The sequence below is a fragment of the Hermetia illucens genome, chromosome 6 (genome assembly GCF_905115235.1).
Source record: "Hermetia illucens chromosome 6, iHerIll2.2.curated.20191125, whole genome shotgun sequence".
NCBI lineage: Eukaryota > Metazoa > Arthropoda > Insecta > Diptera > Stratiomyidae > Hermetia > Hermetia illucens.
The window spans coordinates 25,098,706-25,126,373 of NC_051854.1; the positions used below are offsets into that span (position 1 = coordinate 25,098,706).

Genomic DNA, 27,668 nt, shown 5'->3' on the forward strand with positions numbered 1-27,668 from the left:
CGTGGGATTAAGTCGTCCAGACAGGTGCTCATGTTAAACCCTCAAAGACTCACTCACATCCGAAATGAGGATATTCGTGATCGATACGGGGTTGCCCCGATTGTGGAAAATTTGCGAGAAAGGCGTCTTCGATGGTATGGTCACGTAATTCGCGCTAACGAGAATTTACTTGCCAATATTGCTCTGAACATCAAAGTGGTAAACGATCAAAAGGCAGGTCGAAACAAGGGATGGGGATTTAAAAGCCTTGAGATTGCACCCAGATCATGCATTCGATAGAGCTAAATGGCGAAACCGATCATGACCAGCCGACCCCGCTTGTGGACGGGAGAAAGGCTGAAGAAAAAGAAAAGAATGAGAACTTCACATGGAGTAGCGAAAATTATGCACACTATGCGCTGTTACATCTGTGGCCAAACCTCTCAAAACTTCAATTAGTTTAATAAAGGGTATAAAGAAAACCCAGAAGTATTTTAAGTAGTTTAACTTGGTTATTCTACATACGCGGATTTGGTTCTTTGAATCCTTCCTCTTTGTTGGACATGAAATATCAATAAAAAAGTATAAAAGGTCTACAAGAAACAAAAGAAAAAATCATACAGAATTTAGGCAAGAATTGGGACTCCTGGATGTTTCTAAAGCTGTGGTTAGAAATACCAATGACTCACGAACGTATACCAGGATCCCCGGAATCGATATGGACCTCATCAATCGAATGAAAGTCATATTAGAAGTAATTTCTAGCGAAAACAATATTGACTTTGTCGTCGAGTTGATTTCTTCCCTTACGAAACAGCCAGAAAATATGTGGAATTATATAAATGGTACCTTAAGTCACCACCTGCGGTCCATACAGTTTTAACGCATAGAGCCCATGTTATGAGACATGCGGTATTGCCGATAGGGCAATTACCAGAAAAAGCAGCTGCAGCTTTTAATAAGAAGTACAGGCAATACCAATTGAATTTTTCGAAAAAAATTCACTAGAACGGAATGTAATATGGATATTTTTAACGGATTATTGTTGACTTTGGATCTTGATTCAAGTTTAATTAGGTCAAAAGTAAATAGAAAGAAGAAAGGATTTTCAAAAGAAGCGGTTTTAAAGTGGCTGACAGCGAAGAGGAAGGAACCGAGACCGAGGATGATAGTGATAGTGATAGTTCGTGTAAAATTCACAGTTTTACTTTTTTTTGTCTAATAAATACTTTCAAATTATGTGCTTCTTGTTAAAAATAAACTAAAAAATAATTTTATCTGATTTAAAACAAATACTCTAATGTGCTATAGTCGAAGATGCATTCGTTCAGGATTCCTCCATTTATTTGAAACTTGCTGCATTTCACTTCCCGCGCTATCATCCAATCTAATAATGACAACTGTGCATAACTTCACTTGGCATCGCGACTGGTCAAAAAGTCACGTTCGTTGTACTGACGCGCAGCGCAGCCTCGCATTCAACGGAATTCAAATTCCGCCATTTTTCGACCAAATCTCAGATAAACAGAGGCCAAGTTCGACGGAATAGTACGAGCGCAAACGGCGAACGGCAAGTGAAGTGACTTTGCAGTGTGTCGAGAATTGATTGCGTTTCGATTTTTCGTTCGAGGAATTTGTGCGGATCGCGCTGAAAGTTGCGTGAATTCAGTGCGGAACCAGAAGAGCGTTCGCGGCGATTGGCGAGTTATTGTGAAATCCACACGGTCAGCGACAAATTCGGAAGTGGAGCAACGTGATGTCGGAGGCGCAAAGTGAGAACCAGAATCCGCCACAGCAAGATGGTGAGATTAAGACTCCGGTGAGTAGTGCGCTCGGGGGAATGGATGTTTGGGGTCCCGGCGAGGTCCGGCCGCGGCTCGGCAGGAAGGCAAGCGGGGCTGGGGAGCGGCACCCTAGCCAGGGCTCCGCGGCGGATTTTGGCGGAAATATGCTGGAAAAGTGCCCATGTTTGCCTGGGCCAGAGCTGCTCGTGTGTGTGTGTCCCGTGACGTAGTTGGGTGCTCGAGTGCACGGCGAATGGCGTGTTTTGTTTTCAATGTCCTTTCTCTCCCCAATTTCCTTGGCGTGTCCCTTCTATCGCGGATTTTCCCTCGCGAATCTGAAGTGTGGAAAAATCTCGAGTACTCCAACCTCCCTTGCATGGAGCTGCAGGTCATGTATGTGTGTGCGTGCTGCGTTTGATCTGGCGGTTGGATGTGTGGAGGCACGAGAAGTTCATTGCATGACGCGCTCAGCGCGCATTTTCCGCCAATTGGGACTTCTTCGATTTGGAATTGGAATTTTCTGGTGTCCAGCGTGGAAATGGGATGTCAGCGGAGGCGATGCATCTCGGCGTGCGCCACCGCTATGGCGTCCCCATTGGCGGAAATTTCCAATTGGTATCAGTGGCCGTTGTCATTTCTCGTCGTCCGAATGCCCTTCGGATAGGTCTCGCGCTTCAGGTTGCCGCCGCTGATGGTGTTACGTGCAAAGGCAAGAGTGAGATAGCGACGAGAGCGTGATGTTTACGGGGCTCCATTCTAGTTAGGGTTACCAATTAGTGACGCAATTTCAAGTTGATTCTCCTGAGTTTGAATGGCTAACAAGTTTCGAAATGGAAATTTAAAGAACGCAAACAATATGGGGAAGTTACGTAAGGGAATGCGAAGAAAGGGTGCGTTTCAATGTGTAAACACGATGCTTTCTCTGTGTAGTCACAAAAGAATAAAGGAATTCATGGTGGAGTGTTTTAAGACGAATATGATCCAAGTTTCAAAGCAAAACAAACTGGAAATTGACGGTCAGAATTGGAAAATTATAACTGGCTGGTGAAGATTGCTACTTCAAGGAGCAGGGCAAAAGGAAACAAGGACCTACCTACACAAACCCAACAATTGCAACAAGTCAATGTTTTGTGTTGACGTCCTGAAGCACGTTCTATGCAACAAGTGCCACTTGGCACGTTGGAAGTCCCTGATTTGTTTTGAAGTTCCTCGCCGGAAACTTACTTTTTGAAGGGTATTTTCATATGTGATAGTTCTCAGAAATAGATTTTTTGTTTTATGTATGTTTTGACGGAAAATATGTTGGGATTACGCTCAGAAATTTAAAATATTTACCAAGTTGCAGCAAGTAGAAACGCCAGCCATGTTGACTTTTATACAAAACAAAAATTTTAAACACCTTTTTCCCAAAATCCGATTTTTCTAATTGGTGGGAAGGTAGGGTAGGTATCAGTGGTCGCTCCGAGGAGCCCAATTAGCCCTTTGGTGCGCCGTTTTGATGCCACAAACTCGCTAAGACCGTGACTTATTATGGGAGCAGGGAGGCAGAGTCCAGCCGGCTCGGATCTTCAGAGCCAGCTCGCAGCATTCACGAAAGAAAGCAGCTCTCCCACCGTGCAGCTTGAAATCTCTCTGAGCTCCCCAAAGAATGGTTTACCCGGTGTCCGCAGTCTGACTCTAGTGAGAGCTGGGCATTCGCAGAGGAAGTGCATGATGGTTTCCCTTCTCCGCAGCTTCGGCAATGCGCGTTGTAGGGTATGCCGAGCCTAGCGGCCTAGCTCTCGTGATCGTTATAAGCGGGCCAAATTCTCCTTGACTTGGCACAGCTTGTAAGCCTTCGCCATCTTAGGCACGCGGCTGCTAGGTAGTGCGAGTAGACTCGGCCCCCGACAGCCGCCAGCGGAGAACGGACTGCATTCGCCGAAGGACTGCCAAGAGCAGAGCCCCGCCTGGCCAATCCGTCAGCCCACTCATTCCCCTCTATGTTCCTATGTCCGGGAACTCAGAGGAGAGTGACCTTGAATATGCCGCCCAGACGGTTCAGCGCGCCCCTGGACTGTCCCACCAGCCTGGAAAATGTCGTCGCTGAGTACACGGCCTTGATGGCCGCTTGGCTGTCGGTCAGAATGTCTATGTTACGCTTGGGGCTCGAATCTCGCTCCAGCCATCGACAGACTTCCAATATCGCCAGTACTTCCGCCTGAAATAAACTGGCAGACCATAGATGGATACATTGCGTGTATTCGAGAAAACCTCCGCGTCAACTCCACAGGCCATCTTTGATCCGTCCGCAAAGAATACTGTGTCATAACCTTGCAACACGCCGCCGGTCTTCCACTTTGCCCTGGTTGGGAAGTCCACAGCAAAGTTTTTCGTGAAGCTCAGCTTGCGTTTGGCATGGTCCGTGGGGAATGCCCATATTTCCCTAGGTATTTCATCTAGGATGTTTCTGTGGCCGTAGGACTTCGCTTGCCAGCATCCTGACTCACGTAGTCTGAAGGCACTACACGCTGCAACGTATTGTGGAGGTCTAGGGAGAGGAGATGCAGGAGTACATTGAAAGCATCTGTCGGGCAGGACTGCAGAGCGCCCGTAGCACCTGCACACGAGGTTCTTTGAATTCCATTAAACTTCGTTCTATTGTATTTTTTCTTCAAAGCCTGCCACCATACAATAGAGTCGTACATTAGGATCGGACGCACTACTGCGGTGTACATCCAGAGAACCATCCTTGGCCGGAAACCCCATTTCTTTGCAAAGTTTCTTTTGCAGGCATAGAAGGCTATACAGGCCTTCTTAACCCTCAGTTCTATGTTCAATCTCCAATTTAGCTTTGGGGGGAACCTTGGTTGGGAAGCACAACTAACACTCTGTTCAACCGACCGGGCTGAAATTTTTACACGATATCCTACATGTCCCTAGCTCTGGTGCGAACCGCGGTTATGTATTTATTAGTTTCTTATTTTTATTCCGCATTTTCAATGAAAAATTATCCCAATTTTTGAAGATTTTACTTTACAATTGCACTATTTCAATATTTAGCAAGGTGAAATTATAATCGTGGTTCAAACGATAGAGGCAAGGATACAGAATAAGAAAACATTTAAGGTTTTTGTTCTAGATTACTACAAAGAAAGATGTGCTTCCCTCCAGTTATCCACCCCTTTTTCAGAGGAGCCCATTTTGACAATAAAAAGCAAATACAAACGATTTCCAAATTTGTCAATTGGAAATTTTGAATCATAATTCAAGATTAGTATTGTCGAGAAAATCTAAAGAAGTTGAGATTTTCTCCATAAAAATTGGGTACAATTCGGCAGTGATGAGTAAGATTTCTTGGTCCCTTTAACTAAAAGATTTAATAAAATTAACAATTCTTTTTCGTCGCGAATTTCCTACTCCAGCTTTTAAGGAGCTTTAGTTCAATCAGGTTATCATGTGTTTTGAGAAATTATTAAGTTATCGTGGGTCTTGAATGCTTCTATTTCAAGGGCACACCATGAAGATCACAAAAAAAATTAATAAAAAATTTTATTTTTTGTCACAAACACACCGGAAGCTTGGCGCTTCAGATATAAAAGGTTTTGATGGTCTTTCATGTAATAATATTCGGGTACATTATGGTTTAATTTATACCTAGTTCCTAGTCTATATACGTTGAACATACAGTGGCGGTGAAAATGATAAGACACACCATGTTTTGCTTGGATTCAGCATAAGCGATTCGGGTCAGCTGCCCCCAACAATTACAATTATCGATCATATTTAAGTCAGGATATCTCGCTGGAAAATCCAGGACATCAGTGTGTTGCTGTTAAAAATACTTCTTAATGAACTTTGCACTATGTATCGCAGCTTTACCTTGGAAAATGAACGGCTCATCCGCGATTGCTCCCAAATTGCCGCTAAATTCGTCACATAGCATTTGCACATACCGGGAGCTGTCTATTTTCCCACTTAAAAACCGAATAGTTGACCGCCCATAGCAGCCCAAACCATTACACTTCCGCCACCAAACTGTCTTTTGCTTAACCCTCCCTCTTCCTTAAGTCATGGAAATAACAGCTGAAACCTTCGGGTCCGTCGAGGTTAAATTTTTTCTCGCCTGTAAAAATTACACGGCGCCATTTTTTCTTTCAACGCAAGTAATTTTCTGCAAAAACCATTCTGGCCAGTTTGTGCTTTTCTGTGAGAGGCGGTTAATAATTTGCGGCGCTTAAGATGCTTTGCTCCTCCAAAAATGTTTCGGACATTTCTAATGGCAGTGTCAACGACTGCCTTGCCCGCGATTTACTGTGCGATTAGGGTAGAATTGGATGCTAATCTAATAATCTTCCGTTCAGACCGAGGACTTACCGCTTTTGGCCGCCCTGTATAGATTTTCTTCCCATAATTTTCGGAATCCCGAATAACATTACGGACGGCACATCTGCTGTGCTTCGTAATCCGAGCAATTTCCGCTATGGGCTTACCTTCGTCATATAATGTTTGTATAATTTTTGATTCCGCCGTAGTCAACCGCTTTCCTCTATCTATTATCATGTATTCACTAAGCAAAATTTACTGAAAATCACTTTCAAATGTTAAAAGCCAATTCTATTAGTACTTTACGTCTTTACTGGTGAAATATTCACTCGGATGACCAGAGAATGATTTTTCCTTAGTGTCTTCTCTTTTTTACCTACCTGAAATTCGAATTTCTTCAATCACTCGATATGTTTTCGGGGAATCCTCCAGCTAATTACTCAGGAGAATGTAATTCGGCATCGTTATCTCGGATGTATACACACCTTGGAATTCTTTTATTATTTTAAGATTTCATGGAAAACATAGGGTGTCTTATCATTTTTACCGCCACTTTATTTGATATTTAATGCCAACCATTGAGGGAGTGGGAAATTGTGATTATTTTGGAAAGGGCAAGTTTTTTGACACTATTCTGTATTGGTAAAAAATAGTACCCATTCCAGGTACCAATTTCTCATAGACAAGTGATACTATGCATCATCATAAACGGGACAACCTGTATATGTGCAACCCACTTCACTACAAATTCGAAGGATACGAAAAACCTAAGAAAGTTTTTCAAAACACTTCTGCTGTTGTATGTCGTAATGTTATTGAAGATTTCGCAATGAGGAAAGTGTGCGACAAGTTCGTGCACAAGGTGTTGTCAGTCAATCAAAACACTAAAGGACCGGAAAAGTCAAGTGAATTTTGGAATTGCACCTAATTCTTTGGACAGCGTCATCACTTTTGATGAAACCTGGGCGTTTTAATATGACCCAAAAGCAGACGACAACGCTGTCCTATCCCACATATAGCCCTGTCGTCCTCCCACCAGACTTCTTTTTGTTCCCTCGAATTAAGGCAGCCCCGAAAAAATACAATTATCGTGCATAGAAGAGATTCAAACAGCCGTGACGAAGATGTTGCGAGAAGTCCCCGAAAAATGGGATTTTTATGGGAAAAATTACGTACCCTAGGAGGTAGCTTAAGTACTGAGGAAAAGAGTAAGTAGCTCTCGAAATATGTATTTACTAACTATTAAAAAATATATTGTAGTAGGAGAAAGCTACCTAGTTTTATTTTTATTTAAAAATGGTATTTTTATGGGAAAAATTACGTACCCATTGGAAACAGACGAAATGCTTAAGTCTGTGGTGTCATGTAGTGCATTTTTAGGAGGAAGAAAACTCGGGAAGTAATAAAAATATTTATTGTTTTCATTTATTTAAAAATTGTCAAGAAATTTCGAAAGATAGTGTTGGTCTTCCTTCCCGCCCAAATGGTCAAACAGGCGTAAGTGCATAACAAATGCGTCCAAGCTCTTAGGCAGTCTCACATAAGCTTTATACAAATAAATAGGCTTGTGGTGTTTGGAAAACGTTAAATTTTTATTGCATCGAGGAATCCTTATGTACACATGTTATGCTCAAACTTATTTTACTTTTATATTCTAAACATTCTGCCCGCCAAGAATCGCTGGTTGTTCAGTTAAGGTCGCTGTGCTGGTTATACTTTGTAACAGCACTGAAGAAGGTGGACCAAGACATAGGTCTTGTTTGAGCACAGACTCCTGGCTGCAGTAGTTTGGTGCTGGGTTAGATAATTGGTCTGAACTAGTATTCATGTTCCCAGGTTATGGTGTGGTTGTCTAGGATTTAGGTCGATGTTGGAGGGTTGAAACGGGCTCGAGTTATATTGGTTATCGTCCTTTGGTAGCGGGCATATTTTTGTGATAGATCGTTTCATCACATCCTTTAGTCTATATGACACTACTCGAGTTAAACCATCTTTTCTTGGATAAAAGGATCCCTTTCAATTTTTGTAAACCGCAACTGCTGCATAATGATTTTGCCGGGCACCATACATGCCTGTAACCATCCGGTAGGATCAAACAGCTGAGAGAAATTATCTCTTCTTCAGCGCTGCTTCCCTCATAATGTCAAGCTGTATTTTGAATGAGCAAAGCGTCTTAATGTGTTCATTTTCCTCGATGCTAAGCGGTATTTTAAATCGTTGAATACAGTTCGTGGTTGGCAGCACAATTTACACCCACCATTTTCGAGTACTACCATTAAGTACTTCTGTAGACCTTTCCCTTGGTCAATATTGTCACCTTCCGTCAGCACGTCATCTACGTAGAAATCGTCACCAATGGTCTTACATGCCTGACATTAGTAAAATTACTCATCTAATTGCCGAAATGTCTGTAATCCAAAAAATGAGCTGGTAGTGTTTGATTGGTACTGAAACATGATTCCGCCACAGTTTGCGTTGAAAATCCTGGTCTCGAGGATCCAATTTTATTTGTTTATCCATTTCATGAGTGTATGGGGAGGTTGTTTTGAATAATTGTCCTGCACAGTAGATTGTCGTTGAGATTTCCTTGATGGCGTTGTTTGGGATGTATTAAAAACCACCCGCAGCTTCGTGGTTGTACCCTATTCTTTGTATATGGCGTCGTGTAGCAAGTAGTAGGTGCGGCCTAGATGTTTCTCCTCTGTTGGGATGCTATGTGAGCCAATCGTTGATACTCCTTCATGAAATCAGTATTTAGTCGATTTAGTGCTTCCTCATCAGTTAGCCTCTTCTCTAATTTAGAAAACCTTACGTACGCTTTTGTCTGAGAATCATGAACTTCTTGCGCGGGCTTAGCATCCTTCTTGAATGGGAGTCTCACTTGCTACCTCCTGGATTCTTTGCCTGTGGTTGTTTTTTTATACCGATCGACTATGCGCACTTCTTCTGGGTTCCAAGATTGATTATCTGATGATTCGATCCATTACCATAATCGTCGTACTAGCTACTCTGTCCTTTCCTCAGCGCCGATAAAGGATGTGACCTCTTTGATGGGGTTGGAGCTAGCTGTGGTAGACTCAAAATTGAATCCATCCGAACCTCATGTTGATCGCGCAAGGCGACCTTTGTAGGAAACCCGGTGCCACCAACGAATTAAATATACCTGTAGCGAGCAAGATGTCTGTGCGTCCAAATGTTCCGCATGAAGGATCAGCTAAATCGCTGCGTGATAATGTTTGACTCAATTTGAACTTCGTAGGAATTGCTGGATGACTGTTGGTTATGTTTGCCACTACCAATGTTACCACATTGATGAACTCGTTTCCGGTCCTTTTCTTTAGCTGCAACCTAGTTAGGTCTCTTGTTTCCACTTTTTCGGATGTTCCAAAACCACACATTTGCACGGCGCGGTGCTGACGTTTCAGACGAGTTGCTGACTCAGTGATGAGGGTCCGATGTAATCCAGAATCAACTAGTGCTCTCAACGTTGTTAATTCTAAAGAATTATTCGTAACTTAAACCCTGGCTGTTGTAAATAGTGTCGGTGCACGCTGGGATTTATCCTCGGCTAATGGTGCCTCTGCGACTGGTGCTGAGAGTCTCGCTAGGCTGTGCCATATGGTTGATGTGCAGTACTGTATAGTCGCGTTTGAGCAATTGTAGATTGTATGTCCTTCGCGTAGGCAGTTGTATACATGGTGGACATGTGATTTTGAAGTTCATCACTCCAAGCTCCTCGTGTAGATTAAGGTCGTCAAGATAGAATTTACGTCGATTATGGTCCACTGTAGTTTCGGCGAGCACCATAGGATGCTGCTCCTGGCATGATGCCCACAGTTCCTGCAGTCGTAACTATGCTTCGAAGTAACCAGATAAACTTTAAGGCGACGTAAGTCCATCATAGTCAGCCCTAATGTTCGTGTTCCTCGTATCATGTTCAGTATTTCATAGTTCTTCATGGTGAAGTGTGGTTGTTGTTTACCATGTGCTTGGCTACTGACTATTTTCTTTCACTCGCTGCTCATCCTTTCTTAATGTTACCCGTACTTCCCCCATGTGTTCTTTAATCCTGGTTGTCATTAGTCTTTTTGTTTGTCCAACGAGGATCTGATCGCATTCGGGACAATCGATTTTGCAGATCCCGCTCTTTTTCCCTTCTGTTGCAGGTTGTCTTTTGGGGAAGCTTTTGTTTTAGCGGCTGCTTCCTCTAGTATCGGTATCACGTATATCTTCGCCATTGATTTGTCGATGTTGCGTGTTGCATCTATTTTTTGGGTTTTCCTGCTGCACGCTTAGGTGCGATAGTTTTCTTCTCTTTAGTTGCTTCTCGTATCATCAAATGTCCTACTCTTTTTGGTTGTAGTGGTACTAAAAATGTATTCTCTTTTCTTCTTGAAGTTTTCCTCACTTAGCTGGATAATTCATCATGTGATGAATAGTGGAGTAGAAAGGGTCTGACTCAATAAAAGTTTAGAGGTTATTGAAATGTTTCGTCGGGTATTTGTATGTGGATGTTAAAGTCTACGTTTCCATATCTGTTCATTATTTTGTCGCTCAAGAAAGGAAGATTGTAGGCTATTTCCATCTCCATTGTGAAGGAGATTTTTTGTGGATATTGTTGAGATTTTTGGCAAAATCGGGGTTACGTTTTGCCTGTTGGCGACGTATCCACATATCCAGAAGGGGAGATTATTCCCTCCTTTTCCATCTACTCGTCCATTTTCGCTTAGTTTTGATACCGGGCATTTTGCTAGTGGGGTTGGCGAGTTTGCTGGGCATTATCTCCCTCATTTCATTTCCAAGTTTATGGCTTTTAGGCAGGCATCTAATCTTTGGAAGGCTCGGATTAAAAATTCGTACCGTTGGTAGGTTTTTAATGATAACTTCGCATTTCTTGTTCGTTTTTCCACCCGTTTTATACCGACTCTGGTAAGGAGTCTTTCCTCAATTTACGGATGTTTCCGTTATTCAACTTGTCCATGAGTTTTTCGCCGTACACCTCCTTGTCCATGTTTACAATAGCATTTTCCTTGCTGCGTTCATGTAATAAACCGGGTTTTCCCTGAGGCTCTTGAAAAAGGCGGCTTCTTTGTTCTTTTTTTGGTCCTTTTATTCATTGCATCGTTTAATATAATTTTAGCTAGACATTTTCGCACTCTTAGAGTGTAGTCCATCCCCTTCTTGAGGATTGCTAGTTCTTCTTCTGGGAAATTTTCATTGGATCTGTTTATTACGAAGTTGATTATGTTCCCGACTTTGTTGTTTCCCTTCTTAGTGTTGTCCATGTCGTAAATTGTAAACAAGTCGAGAACCTGAAGCTCCACGTGGCATGGGGTGTTTTATAGCTCTATTTGTCATTGTGGCATCCACTTTAAACACGTTTCCTGAAATCCGTCAGTCCATTCTTTTTGTGGCTCATTTTGATTTCTGTTCTGGTCTTAATATTGCTGCCTGTACTTTGATTTTATTTTTCCTCCCATGAATGGTACTGCCTAGTGTTCTGAAGTCTCCCTCTCATGTCAAAATTTGTTTTTGGGGAGTGGTCAGTAGATGTCTATTTATGCTTCATGCGGATATATTGTTTTTTATGTGTAGCATTGTTTTTCTTTGCAACCTCTTCTATTTTTGGCTCCCCATGTTGTGATAAATTTTTTTATGTTTTCTGTAACTTCCGGTCTTATATCGCGATATTGTTTTTTATATTCTGTGCTGTTCTGTATGTTCTGATGAAATCTTTTGTTTTCTCAAATTTCCCGGCATATATTACGATGTTTTTATTTTATTAAAATCAGTTTGCTGCCAGTCCGTTTGTCTGTTATACCTATTATCTCAGGAACGGAAAGGTGGAACCTATGAGTTCCCTTGCATACAATGAGTGATATAGTTCCAGGTCGAGTCTATGGAGGTGTTAATTTTTTATTCATCTTGACAAGTGAATTTTCCTTAACCCGAATTACGTGAGTATACCATACCTCTCGCGCAATTTTTTCGCTATCGGAGCAACCCCATATCGAACACGGAAAAATCCGCATTTCGAATGTGATCGAGAGGTCCTACCTCACTAGTGCAACGCAGAATATTGGTTTCTCCTTATGGCCCGGCGGCGTTAATTGTCTTTTATAATCGGACAATACTCAGAATTATGGAGACCGATACTGCGGTAAATTCCACTTTGGAGATATTCGTTGATACGTCGATCACAAAGAATAACAATTGTAGAACGCCAATTCATTCACGTTGCGCTAACGAGTGAAGCAATTCCATAACGTATTTCGCCATTGGCTGACAGCATTGACTCGCGATATTTAAATCGCTCAGTTCTGGAGATATCACTGTTATTGACAGCGATGGTGCCTGTTTCATGGGGATTGATCGACAAAAAATTCAGTTTTATTCAGAGATCGTATTGCATAAGGCGATCATTCTATTTTGGATAAGTTGCTCGAGATCAGCTTTGTTACGAGACTCTAGGAAAATATCATCTGCATAAAGTAGTGTATACATGTTGGATGCCCCATGTGATGGTGCCCATAACAGCAACAAAAAGTCAGATGGTGTTCTATCTTCCTGAATAATCCGATTGTAGAACTCACTGAGTCACAGTGTTGGGTCCCAGCTATTCGCTTTCCAGAGCTCAGATGCGATGTCGTCATCCTTGATTTCAGTGGCACTGACAGGTGGAATTCGTCAAAATGTCGGCAGTGCTTGTGGAAGTGGAGAATGAACAAATTCTTCTGTTGAAATATTCTCGCCATCTATCCGTTTTGGCTCCTCGCTTGGTAAGCAAAGTACCGTTCTTGTAATTAACGCCTCAGAATTGTTCGGTATCCTGTGTGCGTTTGTGTCGGCTTTTGGCAAGTCAATACAGATCTCTCTCGCCATCCCGAGTGCCCAGTTTATCGCAAAGATTTATGTAATGAAGCGCTCGGGTGACAGCGATCGCGTTTTTCTGCTTCCCGGTTGGCATTCTTATGAATTTGCCAATTGGCGAGCATTTTATCGACGAGACACTTGTGAAGGTTTTTTTTACGGATCTTCATTTCAACATCATTCCAAAGCCAAATATCTCCATTGATGTACCGCTTACCTGGCTTGGTGACCCCAAGGGTTGCAGAGGCAGCTTTGTGGATCGTGTCTTTAACTTGGTTCCACGTTCTTAATCGCGTAAGTGCGACCATCTCTTCCTTTTTCTCACAGAATCGCCACCATTTAATCTGCGTCGGGCTAGGGCGTTCCTCGTGCTGTTTTATCGGTGGCTTGATTCTCAAGAAAATAATCAACGGACGATGTTGATGTGCGATGGTCTCATAGGGAACGGCCTAGCAGTCAGTAAAATATCGGTGTCTTATGAGAATGTAGTTGATTTGCGTTTTATTGTTTCCGCTATAAAATGTACACGTCATGAGTGTCCGCGAAATCGACTATACGCTCGCTCCCTTATTGTTTGCGGTAATTCCTTCCCGCTTTTTACTGCGTACGCGTTCTATGTCGCACCTTTTGACACCAGACCATCGGGTTCCTTGTAACGAGCAAATATCAATGCGCCTTTTCCGAAGGGCTCTTGCGAGTTCCTCAGTCGTTCAGTGAGGGTGCCAATATTTAGGGTTCAGACACGTATTTGTTCTGCTTTTGCTCAGACTAATTTACTTACGTCCTGACGCCGCCCATGCGTCAAGAATCCTTGTCCACTTCTCGGCAGGATCTGCCGCGTCGACTGAGGTGAACGCCCTAGCATTCTCCGCGGTATAGGAACTCTCTACACGATCATTTTGTTTTTATGGGTATTGGATGCATTTTCTTGGTCCGTCTTGCGCAGGAGCTATTTCTAGAAGGGATCTGATAGAATTTAGCATAGTGGAATAGCTCCAATTACACTTTCTTTATCTTTTTCCCTGATCTCAGCATTTTATTTTGTTTCACTGAGGATAGTACAAAGAATGTTGCCTCAAACCCTCCTCCTTTATCTAAACTTTGGACCAGCATGTTAAGTGAATAACAGGGCGGCTATTGTAGCGAAATAGCAATCACTTGAAGAGGAGCCACCGTTCTCTTGTTGCTGATTCGCTTGGGTCTTGGTCAACACATTTCTATCATTATCCGCGTTCGGCTACTCGTAACAAAGATTAGTGAAATTTCGAAATACTACTACTGGGATTATAAAAGGAGTCCAATTTCATTTTGTGGCCGGGCTAGTTTGCTTAATAGCTCATCTTGCCGTTGTATCATCAATGTCACCGATAGTTGCTAGATGCAAGGGATAAGACAATTTGTAAAATCTCACCTTGATTTGTGTATTATGCAGGACAACTTCCTTTGACTGCAACAGCATAAGATACGACTGTTTACCGTCTAACACAGGGGCTGCAGTTAGCGATATGTTGACCGATGTTGTTGGTTTACTTGTTGTGTTAGGTGGCTGTGTTTCTTTTGAACGCTGGATAGCATGTAAATTTGTTCGGGCTTGAGTAGTTATTTCGTCTATTTATTTGGTAGGAGAAAGGGTACTCTGCGTACTTCGCGGTGTGGTTACCATTACAGTCGCCGCATTGTTTCACATCTGGATTGTTTTTACTTTTATCACGCTCTTTGGAGCGATGAATATCCCCGAAGATTATACAGTCGACAATATCTCTGGCAATTTAGGCATTGGATAAAGGAACCTCTTTTTAAAGGCTCTTTAACTGTGATTTTACCATGCAGGACGAGTTAAAGATCGTATACATGCGTATCGTATACATCGTATTCCGCGTGTTTTCCTTTTGCTGCTTTACTGGATTCTGGTGTCAATTCTACTTTAAACTTTGCAGGATTTGCAGGGTTGCAGGATTTTGTGTCTGTTAATAACAATGTGAACGTATTTGGAATCGAACCCCTGCAGGCTACAAGATCTTTACTACTTGCTTTCTTGAACTTCATCACTTTAGTTGATTTGGCCAATATCCATGTCGCCGTCGTCATTAAACTCTTCCCTAGGTACACTTTGGTTTGAAATGAATTAGAGCTAGTATGGCTAAACTTGCAAAATTGTAGCATGTTATTCATGCGTAATTAACTATTAAACCAGAAGATTTTTGCACTTTGAGCACATGTTAACACAGATGAATGAAATGTATATTAAGCACTTGTTGCGTCTAGCAGAGCTATTACTTGAATGGGTTTTTGCACTTTGAGTTGCACAGTACGAATGGTAGGAACTACAATGTGGTAAATAGCTTTTTGTAGTTTGATTTTTGCTTCCTCAATATATTGACCAGTGGTAAGGATAGTAGTCTCATTCGCAAATATCGCTATTTTTGGCTTCATCACAGTAAGGTATATCATTGGTATACAAAAGAAACAGTGTTGAGCCCGAGACACTGTCTTGTGGTACATCAGCTCCAATTTTTTTTTAAATTTAAAGTACATTCCTTCATGTTTCACACTGACTATGTGCTCGGATATATAACTTCTTCCTTGTTACGTTCCCTCCTCTCCTAAGTGCTTACGCTCTTACCCCGTCTGGTTCACCACTGAAATTCACAAAAAACTACGTCAAAAACAGACTGCAAGAAAGAAGTTCCTGTCTTCTAGAAACGTTGCTGACTTACTTTTTTCAAATCCCTTCGTTCCTCGGTCAAATCTTTAATACGTAAGTCCAGACACGAATATTTGTCCAGTGTGGAAGACTCATTAAAGCGCGGAAATCTGAAACCTTTCTGGTCCCACATTCGCAACTCCCGCTGCCCCGCCCAGTTATCTCCTCCGTCCATTAAATTCTCTGGCTTCTCTGCTAACTCCCCCCAACGATCTTGTGATTTACTCTGCCGCTACTTTTCGTCAGTCTATGTTCCTCCTCCTTCCTCCAAATCCCTCCTTATAGTAGATGTAGCCTGCCCCGCATCGCCTACCATTCCCCTTCTTACTCCTATCCTTGTCGAATACCTCATTGGCGAACTTGATGCCAAGGTCGGACCTGGCTACGATGGTCTTCCAAACCTCTTTTTGATCAAAACTGGTAAGTCCATCTCCCTTCCCCTATCTCTTATTTTCAACAAAGAGAATCATTTTCCCAGCTTGTGGAAAGAGGCTCTCATTATCCCCATTTACAAAAGTGGCGATCGTTCGCTTGCCGAGAATTACCGTCCCATTTCCCTCCTCTCCCCCTGTTCCAAAATCCTGGAAAGATATGTCAGCGACTGGTTGTCCGCCCACTTTGGCCAACACATAGTGAAAGAATAACACGGCTTCGTTAAACGTAGGTCCACTGCCTCCAACCTGCTTGACTTTACCAACTTTGTCGCCAAATGTCTAAATTCACGGCAAGAAGTGCATACCATTTACACTGACTTCGCGAAAGCCTTCGACACTGTAAATCACAAGATACTTCTATCCAAACTCTCGTCCCTAAACGTTCCCATACCACTTGTTTTATGGCTTGCCTCTTACCTTTCCAACCGATCCTGCCGCGTCTCTTTTGACGGCTGTACTTCCCGCTCCTTCTCCCCCTCTTCTGGCGTCCCACAGGGGTCTATTCTGGGTCTTTTGCTATTTTTATTTTTTATTAACGACCTTCCTCCCCTCCTTACTTGTCCCTGTTTGCTCTATGCAGACGATCTTAAACTGTTTTCCGCTATATCGTCGCCTATGGACTGTGTTTCCCTTCAGAATAACCTCTGGTTCGTTGGTGCTCGACTAATGGTTTAGCGCTAAACGTCAGAAAATGTCACTCTATGTGCTACTCCCTAAAATCCTCTCCTACTCGCTTAACGGACATTCCTTATCCTGCTTAAATTCCACTCAAGACCTCGGAGTCACTTTCGACAATAAGCTCCGCTTTGACACCCATTGCCTCGATGTCATCCATCGAGCAGCAAAATTGTCAGGCTTTATTCTTCGCTCCTCCTCTGATTTTGACTCCATCCAACCCTCCTTAGCTCTCTTCAATTCCCTTGTGAGGAATACCCTCGAGTATTACTCCGTGATCTGGTCACCCACTCGTAACTGTGATTGTCTTGCCCTTGAAAATGTACAACGTAAATTCACCCGTTCTCTCTTCTTTAAGAAAAGCTTCCCTCGTGTGGATTACCCCTCCCGCCTCCGCTTTCTAAACCTTCCCTTCCTACAACAGCGTAGATCCTATCTGGATCTATGCACATTCTTTAAACTTTCCTCGGGCCTAATGGACTGCTCCGCCGCTGACGAGATCACCTGCCGTCCTGCGTCTTATAACACACGTAACGCAGATATTTTCAACGTCCCTTTCGCGGAGCTGGAAGTCTATTTTCACTCTCCGATTCCCAGGCTTTGCCAAAATTATAATGTAAAACAGCTTGGTCCTTTTAACTTCCCTACTTTAAGTAGTTTTAAACGTAGGATAAGTTGTTTGCTTTCTCCTCCTCCTTAGGACAATAATTAATTGGAATTCTTTCTGTTTGTTGTCCGTTAATTAAATAAATAAATAAATTATAGTATAATTTTATACTTTGAAAATTTATTGCGAACCCCCTTAAGTCCAAGGTAATTTTGAGCAGCAAACTGGAAAGTTTGGTGGAAATCCTATTATTATTAACAAAGTCACAGTAGGTCGAAGTTGTCTCTACTCCTCTCAGTTGATGAAATGTCAGCACTACATCGATTTGAATATTTGCTATATTCAACATATATGTATACACACAGCCATTTATATGTGAAACCATCGTGTAGCCAAATATTCTTACATAAAAAATCAACAAAGCCCTTCCTTGAGGAACGTGACATTTTGAAGTTTATACTTCGATATCAACGGTTTGGCTTCAGTGGCTCCTATAGACGCTGAACATGTTGGTATATTTTTTATTCGAATGACACTTTCTGCGGGTCCAGATTGTGTAAATTTCTAACTATTAGCTTATTTGTATATGAATTCGTTGCCGCAAAACTATTTTCACAGTTGTCAATCCACACTAGTCAACAGTTAATAATACTAACCTCGATTATGGCAACTCATCATAGTGATGCAAAAATCTCAAGTGTACGTATGAGGGAGATCTCTATACTGTTTACTACTGCGAACGTAGCGTTATGAAAGTATTGTAACAGCGAACGTGCGCCGTGTCTGTTCGTCTAGCGGCCGAGTGATTACGTAGCTTGCCGGCACTTTTTCAGCCTCTGGCTGACTATATCAATTAACAGCCAATGTTCCCTGCCTCAAGCCAGTCATTGGCCTATTCGTGCAGACGTTGCGAACGTCTCAAGATAAAGCCTCACCGATGTATCTGTATTCTAACTCCAATTCTGCCAGTTCCCGGTTTATTTGCACAGACCGTATCTTTTCCCGCCAAAATGGTCGCATCTAGCACATTCATTAGGAATACTATTTGTATGTTATTCGCCATGCAGCCGTGACTCAGAACCGCTCTCCGACCGGCTCTTCGCTATTTCTATTCTAGCCGCTAACTAGAACTTGCTTAGAAAGGCTAGTCTGGCTGGGCCCTGCCATTACGGGCAAGTTCTGAATCGAGTTGCTTTCGCTTTTGCTTTACAGTTTGTCGAAGAAATCGAATTGCCGATGTCGTAATCACAGAAGTTCCGATTGTTTTGATAAGAGCACCTCCAATCGAGTTGGGTGTAGCTTCCATAGATGGGAGGCTATTGTATGATTTACGATTTTTTGCTGGTTCGAGGAGTAAGGAGGTCACTGATATGAAATTGATGTTTTTGTATCATTAAACGTGGTAAATAGTACGATGAGTGGTCAGAATAGCAAATTTCAGATGAAAAGTACATTCGCTGGTACGGAAGTATTCACGGTAATATTCGTGTGGAATCTACTGGAAAAATACTAATTGGGCAGCCTAGGGAAGAGCTTTCATTTGGTTAAACGGTTTAATGATGCCCGCGTCCGCCATATATAAATGTTCTTTTGCTTTTACTTTAACGTTATTTTCAGAGAATGGCACGTTCCATTATTTTGTACAGAAAAAGTTGGCAGCGATTGTAAGCGAAGTGATGTTCAGCTCCATTTGAAGATTTTGAGCTGCTGTTTTTCATTCCTAAATGATTATGTAAATAATGACCACGGAATTTTACTTATTGTGCCAAAATAAAGGCATAACTGGAAGCTTCCCAATGCGAGATATTCGTTCTTATTTTGGTCAATAATATTTCATTCCGGTATTTTAAACGTGGGATTCGATTATTACGTTAGAAGTTGCGGAACTAATGCGCAATAAAAGACAGAAATTCGTTGTTTTAAATCATCAACTTCCGGAGATATTTTTAAGGTTTTGTGTAGAACAACATCTTATTAAAATCGGTACATTGTCTGCCTGTCTGTCTGTCACATGCAATTTTCTCCAAAACGGTTACACTGATCCGAATGAAACAGTGGTGTACAGATAGGAACTATGAAATCCAACGCATACAGTGAGTGACATAAATTTAGGTGGAGTTAAAAGGGGGGCTTCCCATATATGGAAAGAGGGTATTTAAACAAATTTTTCTGTCGATATAGTCGTTTGGGGTATCAAATGGAAGGTATCGATTGGTGCTTTCCGAAGCTGATATTAGTTTTGGGGTGAATTGTAAAAGGCGCGAGTAAGGAATCAAAATTTGCACACTTAAAATGAGACAGGACCCATTTTCGGAAATTACCCAAACCAAAAATCTGAAAAAAAAACAGTATGTTGTGTTTTAATGAAATTTAGGCTTACCAATATGTCCCATTCCGATAGTATAATACCAGCTTTTTGAAGTTGCCTGGAAAGCCCCCCTTAAGTTCTTCCCAGGAGTATCAAACAGCAGCATAGAGAACACAATCGTCCATAATAATGCCAAGTTTCATGGAAATTCGGTTATTACTACCAAAGTTATAGCAATTCAAACGTATTAATTTCACTTAAATTTAATGCGACTAACGCCATGCAAATAAGATGCTGACGTCACAATTAGCTAGAATAATTGACGTCCGTGTGAAATATTAGAGTTTCTTCTTTGAAAAATCTACTCTCCAGCCCTTTTGAATGTTTTATGTAAACACTTATATGAAATCTAGGCCTCAAAATATGTCCCACTCCGATATCTGCTCAAATAAACTTACTAATAGTATATTATTAATTTTTAGAAGTTGACTAAAAACCCCTCTTTAATTTCATCCAAGGAGGATGACGTAGAGGGCAGTATCGCACATACGCATGCCAAGTTTCATGGAAATTCGGCAATTAGTGTTAACCAATTTCGAATTTATTGGATCCTAAGCCATGCAAATCAGATGTATGCAAATATTAAGATTTCAGTCATGAAGAATCCACTTCTTTCCAGCTCTTTTTAAGGTTTTGTGTGAAAAAAAACCTTATTAAAATCGATTCAATGTCTGTCTGTCACAGCCGATTTACTCGGAAACGGCTGAACCGATTGGATACAGCGTCAAACTCTCAATCTCGCTGCTCTGGGTTCGAATCTCGTTCATCATGGATGTCTATGTTCGTCTTTATTTCGCGGCTATGATTTTGTCACTTGCACAGCGTAAATGTGATGATGGTGATATTGAAACACACTCTTGACTGTCTGGATGGCCTATACTTTCCTAAGGAGTGAACAGGAAACGCAAATGATTGACTCTTCTACACAATCCCAAGGATGTCCCTCCGCTCCTTGTGTCATAGGCAATTTTTTGCTTTGTGTTATCTGAAAGAATATGCGATAGTTCCATCTAGAAAAGAAGTGATAACCAATAATTTTAAGATTAATGGGATACCTTTTGTTCAAGGATCTGGTGATCTCGTGATCTAGGGAGATAAACGGCCTCTGAATCATTCCATCAGACATTTTGTAAGCTTTTCGCTAAGGGTGTACGTCCGTCTCTGAGCAAACCTGCCTAAAGTATTCCCTCTTACTTCGCTGGATACCCTTCTTAAAAGCATGCAATTTTATCCCTGATCGATCCTACCTCCTACCGAATCGTTTTATGGCAGGTTGACCATTTCACTATTACATTAGTAGTTTGGTCTTTTACTGGAGAATGTGCATCTCCTAGCCGTGGATATGTCACATGCTTTGATGCGTTACATGCAAGGCTATATTCGTGAAGGTGCTTGCCTTATTAGGCTCGTCTAACCACATCTCCGTGATCTCCTGACGTTCCTTTCGATTTTGGTTATTTCGTCGCTCCACCAGTAAAATTTTTTTCCAATACACCATCGTCAATGTTTCTTTAAGTTTCACTTCTGACAATCTTCATCTTGTATTACAAATACAAGATCAACCTTGCAATTATTGGGGTTATTTGAATTAACGTTTTCATTGCTGATAACGTTCTTCTGAATTCCAGGCGTTTATCACTGCCGTTTATCCAGTCATTCCATTCCTTGGCAACATGCCTTTTCTCCCCACAACTACATCGATCGGGGTAATCAATACTACTTATGCATGCCTTCACGAAGTGACCGAAGATAAGGTATTTGGCAAACCCCGTTAATGTGATCTGTTCTCCTAGACCGCAACTACCCCTCGAACTTTCCTAAGGCTAACAACTTCTGTGCTGTCTACACTGGCAGTCGTATTGCTACCGTTTTGATTCTTCTTTAAATTCCTCCAAATTTAACTATGGTTTCAAGGCCCAACATACTGCGACGTTCTCGGCAAGTGACTTGATAACTTGGATACGAAAGCCGTCAGGTTTTCACAGCTGGATTTTTTCAGCTCAAATATGAGATCCTTTTTCTGGGTTCCTGACATCTTGGTGACATTCCGCTTCGATTCGATTTTGATCTTTCTAGTGGGTCGCGTACGATAAATTTTCTTGCTGGAGGTTAAAAACATAGTCTTTCAATTGGATACATATATTGGGTCGGGGAAAAAGAAATGTCGTATTTTGTCAATATATGGCGACAGTTAAATATATTGGGTTGGGGAAAAAGTAACGTCGTATTTGTGATCCACTCAATTGCTCCCTTCTTATATCAGTTTTGCTGACTCCACTGCCAACTCCCCACAACAATTTTGCGACCTTCTCTGCATCTCTTCAGTGTTTTTTTCGCTCGACCCCTCCACCCTCTACGCTTTTTCTAACTGCAGACTGCTCCGTGTCTCTGCCCATTCCTCTCTTTATGCCTTCCTTGGTTGAATTCCTCATTTGTAATCTTGACCCTAATGTCGGTCCTGGCTCCGATGGGCTTCCTAACATCTGTAGAAGTTCTTAACTGTAGAAAACATCTATCCTCAAGAGCGGAGACCCTTCTCTTCCTGTGAATTATTGCCCCATTTCTCTTCTCTCTTCTTGCTCTAAAATTCTGGAAAGATAAGCCAATGACTGGTTGATCGCCCACTTCGGTTGCCTCATTGTCAAAAGCCAGCATGATTTCGTGAAACATGGATCCACGGCTGTAAATCTTCTGGTCTTTACCAACTTCGTTGCTAAATGCTTTAATTCACGACAAGAGGTACATGCTATTTACACTGACTTCTCCAAAGCCTTTGATATCGTTGACCATAATATTCTTTTCTCTAAACTCTCATTACTCGACTTCCCTCCCTCAGTCATTTCCTAGCTTTCCTCCTCTTCATACCGTTCCTGCAAAGTTTCTTTTCATGGTTACTCATCTTGTTCCTTCTCTCCTTCCTCTGGTGCCACCACCCCACCCATTGGGTTTTGCTTCGCTAGTCACCATTTGTTCTTGGGGCACATGCTTTCCCTATTCTGAATTTTTAGTTTCGTATGTTTGATCAGCCAGAACGCCTTTTTTCCTTTTTAGGCGCCTGTTGACTAAGGTTCCTTACTTTGTCTCGTATTCCTTCAGTTGTCGATGGCTGCGCGATTTGATGTTAATTGATATTATAAAGAACAGTAATGGCCCCCGCAATGTTGAAAGCTGACTGGTAGTTATTCCTGATCAAAGCTTTGTGCTCGATGAGTTTTGGCCGGATTACTCGTTTTCCACATTGTTTAACTTTTAGCATTTATTGAGCTTCCTTCAGCTTTCTCTTTGCCGGAGGAGATCTTAAATCCATGATTTTCTAATTCTGAAGTGCCTCTTGAATAGATGTGCTGGGTATTGAAATCGTTCACTGGGCCAGCGACCTTTTTTCATCGTTCTTCGCTTTGTTATTGGTGTTCTTGGTAGAGTAGTGCTTCGTTTGAACACTTCCGAATCTAAACAATTGGTAGCCTTAGACGCCACGAAACAGGTTTCGGTTTCAGAACGAGGATTTTCGAGAATATATTACTTGATTTCATTGTCCGAGCAGGTTAATCTTGACCTTGTTCATTATCAACAGCCTCATAACCAAACTACCAAAACAAAAACAAACGCAAATAAAATATTAAAATCTTAGAAAGACACGTCCGCTACAACTCAACGCGAATCTCGGAGCTAGATTGGGCGCGTGTAAAATTCGCACAAAAAACCCTCTGATCTCACCAGCGTCGTTTTTCTGCTCACGGAAATGAGTACGTGCGTTCAGCGATCCTGCGTAGGCTCGTCTCATTTGTGTTTCCAGAGATCATACCACTCTGACCTTGTCGCATTCTTGCGCTGTGTGTGCGCCCTATACGTCTTACATGACACAGCACACTAATTTCTTTCATCAGAATGTAAACTCGGACCATTCCTGCCACTACCAATATTTTTTGATCTGATATGATTCTAAAAGCGCCCCAAACTCTCATGTAAGCACCTCGCTCTGCACAGGGGATGCAGAAAAATAGGTTGCATCACTCCGGCTAGAAGCAACCTTCAACAGTATTTTAGTTCACCCTATTTTGCTTTTTGACATGCATATTCTGAGTGTTCCTTAAATCTCAGTTGGCCATAAATCATCGCCCCGAGGTATTTGAGAAGAGAGTTTAACACGTCTGTATGCCCACCGATTTTCACTTTCACAGTGTTCTTTCTATGGTTTGTTATCAAAACTGCTTCCGTTTTTTTCAGCCCCCAAAATCAACTCAACTATTTCTAGCCAGGATGTCACCCCTCACTATCTTCGTCACCTAGATCTCTAAATTTTTTGGATGCTTTGCTATAATTCTCACAGCCAAAACGGGAAAAGCAAGCACCACATTGAGATTCCACTGGAGGTGATCCAGTACTCAGTGCTGCGGTATCCCTGTTGTGACGATATACTCTTTGGGGTGTCCATCTGCACTGTATAAGAAATTCTTCTCTGAGAGGTAATTCTTGACCAAATTCGCCGGGAACATCTATGCCAGCTAACGCCCCTTTAATGTGGTTCCAGTTAGCGGAATTGAATATATTTTTGACATCCAGTGCCAACACGGCCCAGCAGCAGTACCTAGCGGGTCTTTTGCCAGATTTGCCGCAATGTTTATTTCATCCTTCGTAGAGCAGGTGCGCCAAAATCCATACTGACTCTCTGAAATTCTACTGTTGCTTTCGACGATGGGTAGCAGTCTGTTATGATTAGCTGATTGCACCATCGTTTGCCGTTATTTTGAGTGGCAAAAATTTCTTTTAGACGGCACAAGCAGGTAGCTTGACGTGACCTTAGCCTTTTCATTACCACTTTGTAGGCCCCACTGTGCACGGGTTTATACGAGCATGGCCGCATAACTAGCTGAAGCAATTATTTTTACTCTTGCAAATAGCCTCATTTGAGCGGCCTCGCTGTTGTATTTGCGTCTCCTCTTGATCGCCGCTATCGGGCTTTCCCCTAAGCCTCTGGCTGGCAAAGTTTATATTTTGTTGTTCCATCAATAATTTGGTTGCTTGGGGCAGTTGCCTTCTGGATATTGTAGCACCGCGTGCTTCCTTCAAGCACCGGGATATTGACATAATAAAGCAACGGAGATCTCGAGCATTGTTAATTTTTGAAGAGACTGTGAAGGCTGGGTGGAAAAACACCCATCTCTTTTCTCACTGACAATTACTAAAGATATCTGCTCCGCCATCAACCCCTCTGCTTGCTTTTCCTTGTTCAAAATTTGAATACTTTGCAATTTTTAAAGGTAATGTTCTATAATCTTGGATTTTTTTATTTTAGACCAAAAGAACGCCATCAAAACGCGTATCGCGCGCACAACGCGAAAGCGAAGAATTAATAAAAAATATGGGTGGGACACTGGATGTTGAAGGCGGGCGAAAAACACGCTCAAGCACGCGTGGGTCAGCTCCTGCAACACCTGCTACACCACCGCCAGCCAAGAAAGCCCGGACAACGACGCCTCGTCGAGGGCGTCCGAAAAAGAATGATTCCCATGAAGCTGTAAGTTGGTCACTTCATATATATTTTCCCCAATTTCAATGCAGTCTTTTACTAGGACGAACCAACAACACCAACTAAAAAATCAGAGTCGGAGGACGCAAAAGAAGAAGAAAAGCCAGTACAGGAAAACTGTAATAAAGAAAATGCCGAAGTCGCCTCAACAACTCCCAATAACAAGGAAGACGTTGCTCCTGAACCAAAATCAGAAGAAACATCTGAAACCGATTCAAAAGTCAATCCCCCAGAAGAACCACCACACACAGATAGCATAGCAGCCGAAGAATCAACGGCTGCCGAGGAGACAAGTGCTGACCCAGAAGTGAAAGAAAATTCTGAAACTGATGCCGCTCCTGCAGCCGCTATTGAAAGCACAACACCAGTGGTAGAACAAGTCGAAACAGCTGTTCCTGATGAAGCTCCAGTTGAAACAATTGAATTAATGGAGGTCGATTCAGCGACACCAGCAACAGCTCCTGCATCAGAACCTATTGTTATTGAAGCTGAAGAGGAGTCGTTACCGGCGCAACCTGTACAAAATGCGGCAGAAAATAATCAACAAGTAATAGTGAGTGACGACTCAAATGACGTTGAAGTAGAACCATCACAGGTGGAGCATCAACAACAGACCCCGGAAGGGAATTTGCATGAAAATTCAGTCTCTGAAACGCATATTATCGATGATGGTGACTCATCTGAACCTGTTGTATCTGAGATTGAAAATGCGGATGAAAGTAAAACAGAAAATGACATTTGTAGTGAGTATTGATTATTATTTTACTTTTATATCAACACTAAGCTAACAGTTGTGAAATTGTCCACATTTTATTATTTTAATACCGTTTTTGATAAGTGGATTCGATTTTTATATTCTGAAAAATATGGATTGGGGCTAGGTTAGCCAAAATGCTGCAGTTTATTATATATTACATCTTCTTTTAGATTTTCGGTTTTCTATTTTTACTTGTTTTTAATTTTTTAAAATATGTCACGATCTGCAATTTTGAAGTCTTCAAAATAACGACTCTTTACTCTAAAGAAACCCCGTGGAGTGTTTTAAAATTCTGTAAGGAGTTGAAAAAGAAACGCCTCTAAGTACTGAATGTAAATTCGGATTTTAAATATGGCTCTGGGGATACTGCGCTTCATTGATAACAGCAAAAAAAAATGTCTTTTTTGGTTGGGGTTTTAGTCGAACTACGCAAAACTTACAATAAATTTTACGCCTTATGTTTTTTGGTACGGCCATAATTTGAAGTCACTGGTAATCACCCTTGCGTTTCGTTCCCCATTGCAGGGTAGTTTATACATCATGTTTTCGAATTGCTCCATTGAAACAAAATGCGAATGTTCATTATTTTTGCCTATTATAAAGCCATTTGGGCTGCTTCATTTATCTTTTCATGGTTGCTTCTTTGCGAAGTATACACAAAATAAATATTTAATAATTTAATTTATTATTTTCCCATACTTATTAACGCCTTAAAGGTCAAGTCCTATTTCTATCGATGGCCCAAATTGTTTGTTTTCCTGTCTTGCTTTCTTCGACGTTAAATTTCCGGCTCCTAGAATTCGGGTATTCACCGATTCATCCAACGCGGATGCGAGAAACTGATACTATGCCCATCGCTTCATGCACTCTGCCCAGGTCTTTTTGTTTTCGGGCGGTCATGAATCCTTTGTCGTACCACATCATATGTATCATTTCCTTTTTATCCCGGGGCGGGAATTCTCGTGTTATTTATGCACTTTACATGACTAGCTCTTGTTTGATGCTCAAATGTGGTTGATTCTATTTAAAGTGTTTTCGTGAAAGTTCACGTTTCGCATCCTCTGTTAAAAAAAGTGAATTTAATTGAGTTTCCTCGCGCACTTTGCCTCGATGTTCTCATAATGCAATTATCGTATTATTCGTTGTCGCGAGTGAAGGAAGAGGGTTGCGCGAAAGGTGGATCTTTTTGGGAAATCAGCAGGGGTGCTGTGAAGTTTAAATAATCCTGCCCATGAGCACCTTGAATTTTTCCATTCCTGGTAATTTCGGTCAGTATAGTTCCCCCAGACGTGTCTTCTCATTTCAAAGCATCACGGCTACAAACACATTTCCAGTTCTATAGAAATTTTCGGGTCCAAATAGCGGCAGAGCTAGGGTCTTGCGATACAATTAATTCATGCGTATCATACAATTGCATTGCATGGAATTGATTCAATATTTCAGACGGAATGGTCTCACGCTTATTTGCGTCAATTGTACCCCGAACTTTAGTCACAATGAAGGGTCCAAAATATTTGGATTTTTTTTTTAACTGAAGTCGAGGGCCAAACTGCGTTTTATCGCTACAATCATTTTGAAATAATTTTCTTTTTGAGCACTAGCGATTTGATGTTTTGCAATTTCACGTTTGTGATTCTTATTATATCAGAATGTTG

The 27,668-nt window shown here is 41.7% G+C and overlaps 1 protein-coding gene across 1 annotated transcript in view; it reads left to right on the forward strand.

Moving 5' to 3' along the window:
• The first annotated feature begins 1,469 nt into the window (after nucleotides 1-1,469).
• LOC119659599 (neurofilament heavy polypeptide-like) overlaps nucleotides 1,470-27,668 on the forward strand; it is a 43,417-nt gene continuing 17,218 nt past the window's right edge. The window contains exons 1-3 of the mRNA XM_038067767.1: nucleotides 1,470-1,798; nucleotides 25,023-25,244; nucleotides 25,300-25,999. Coding sequence (XP_037923695.1) covers nucleotides 1,736-1,798; nucleotides 25,023-25,244; nucleotides 25,300-25,999 — 985 coding nt within the window. The 5' untranslated portion in view covers nucleotides 1,470-1,735. The remainder of the gene's footprint in view (nucleotides 1,799-25,022; nucleotides 25,245-25,299; nucleotides 26,000-27,668) is intronic.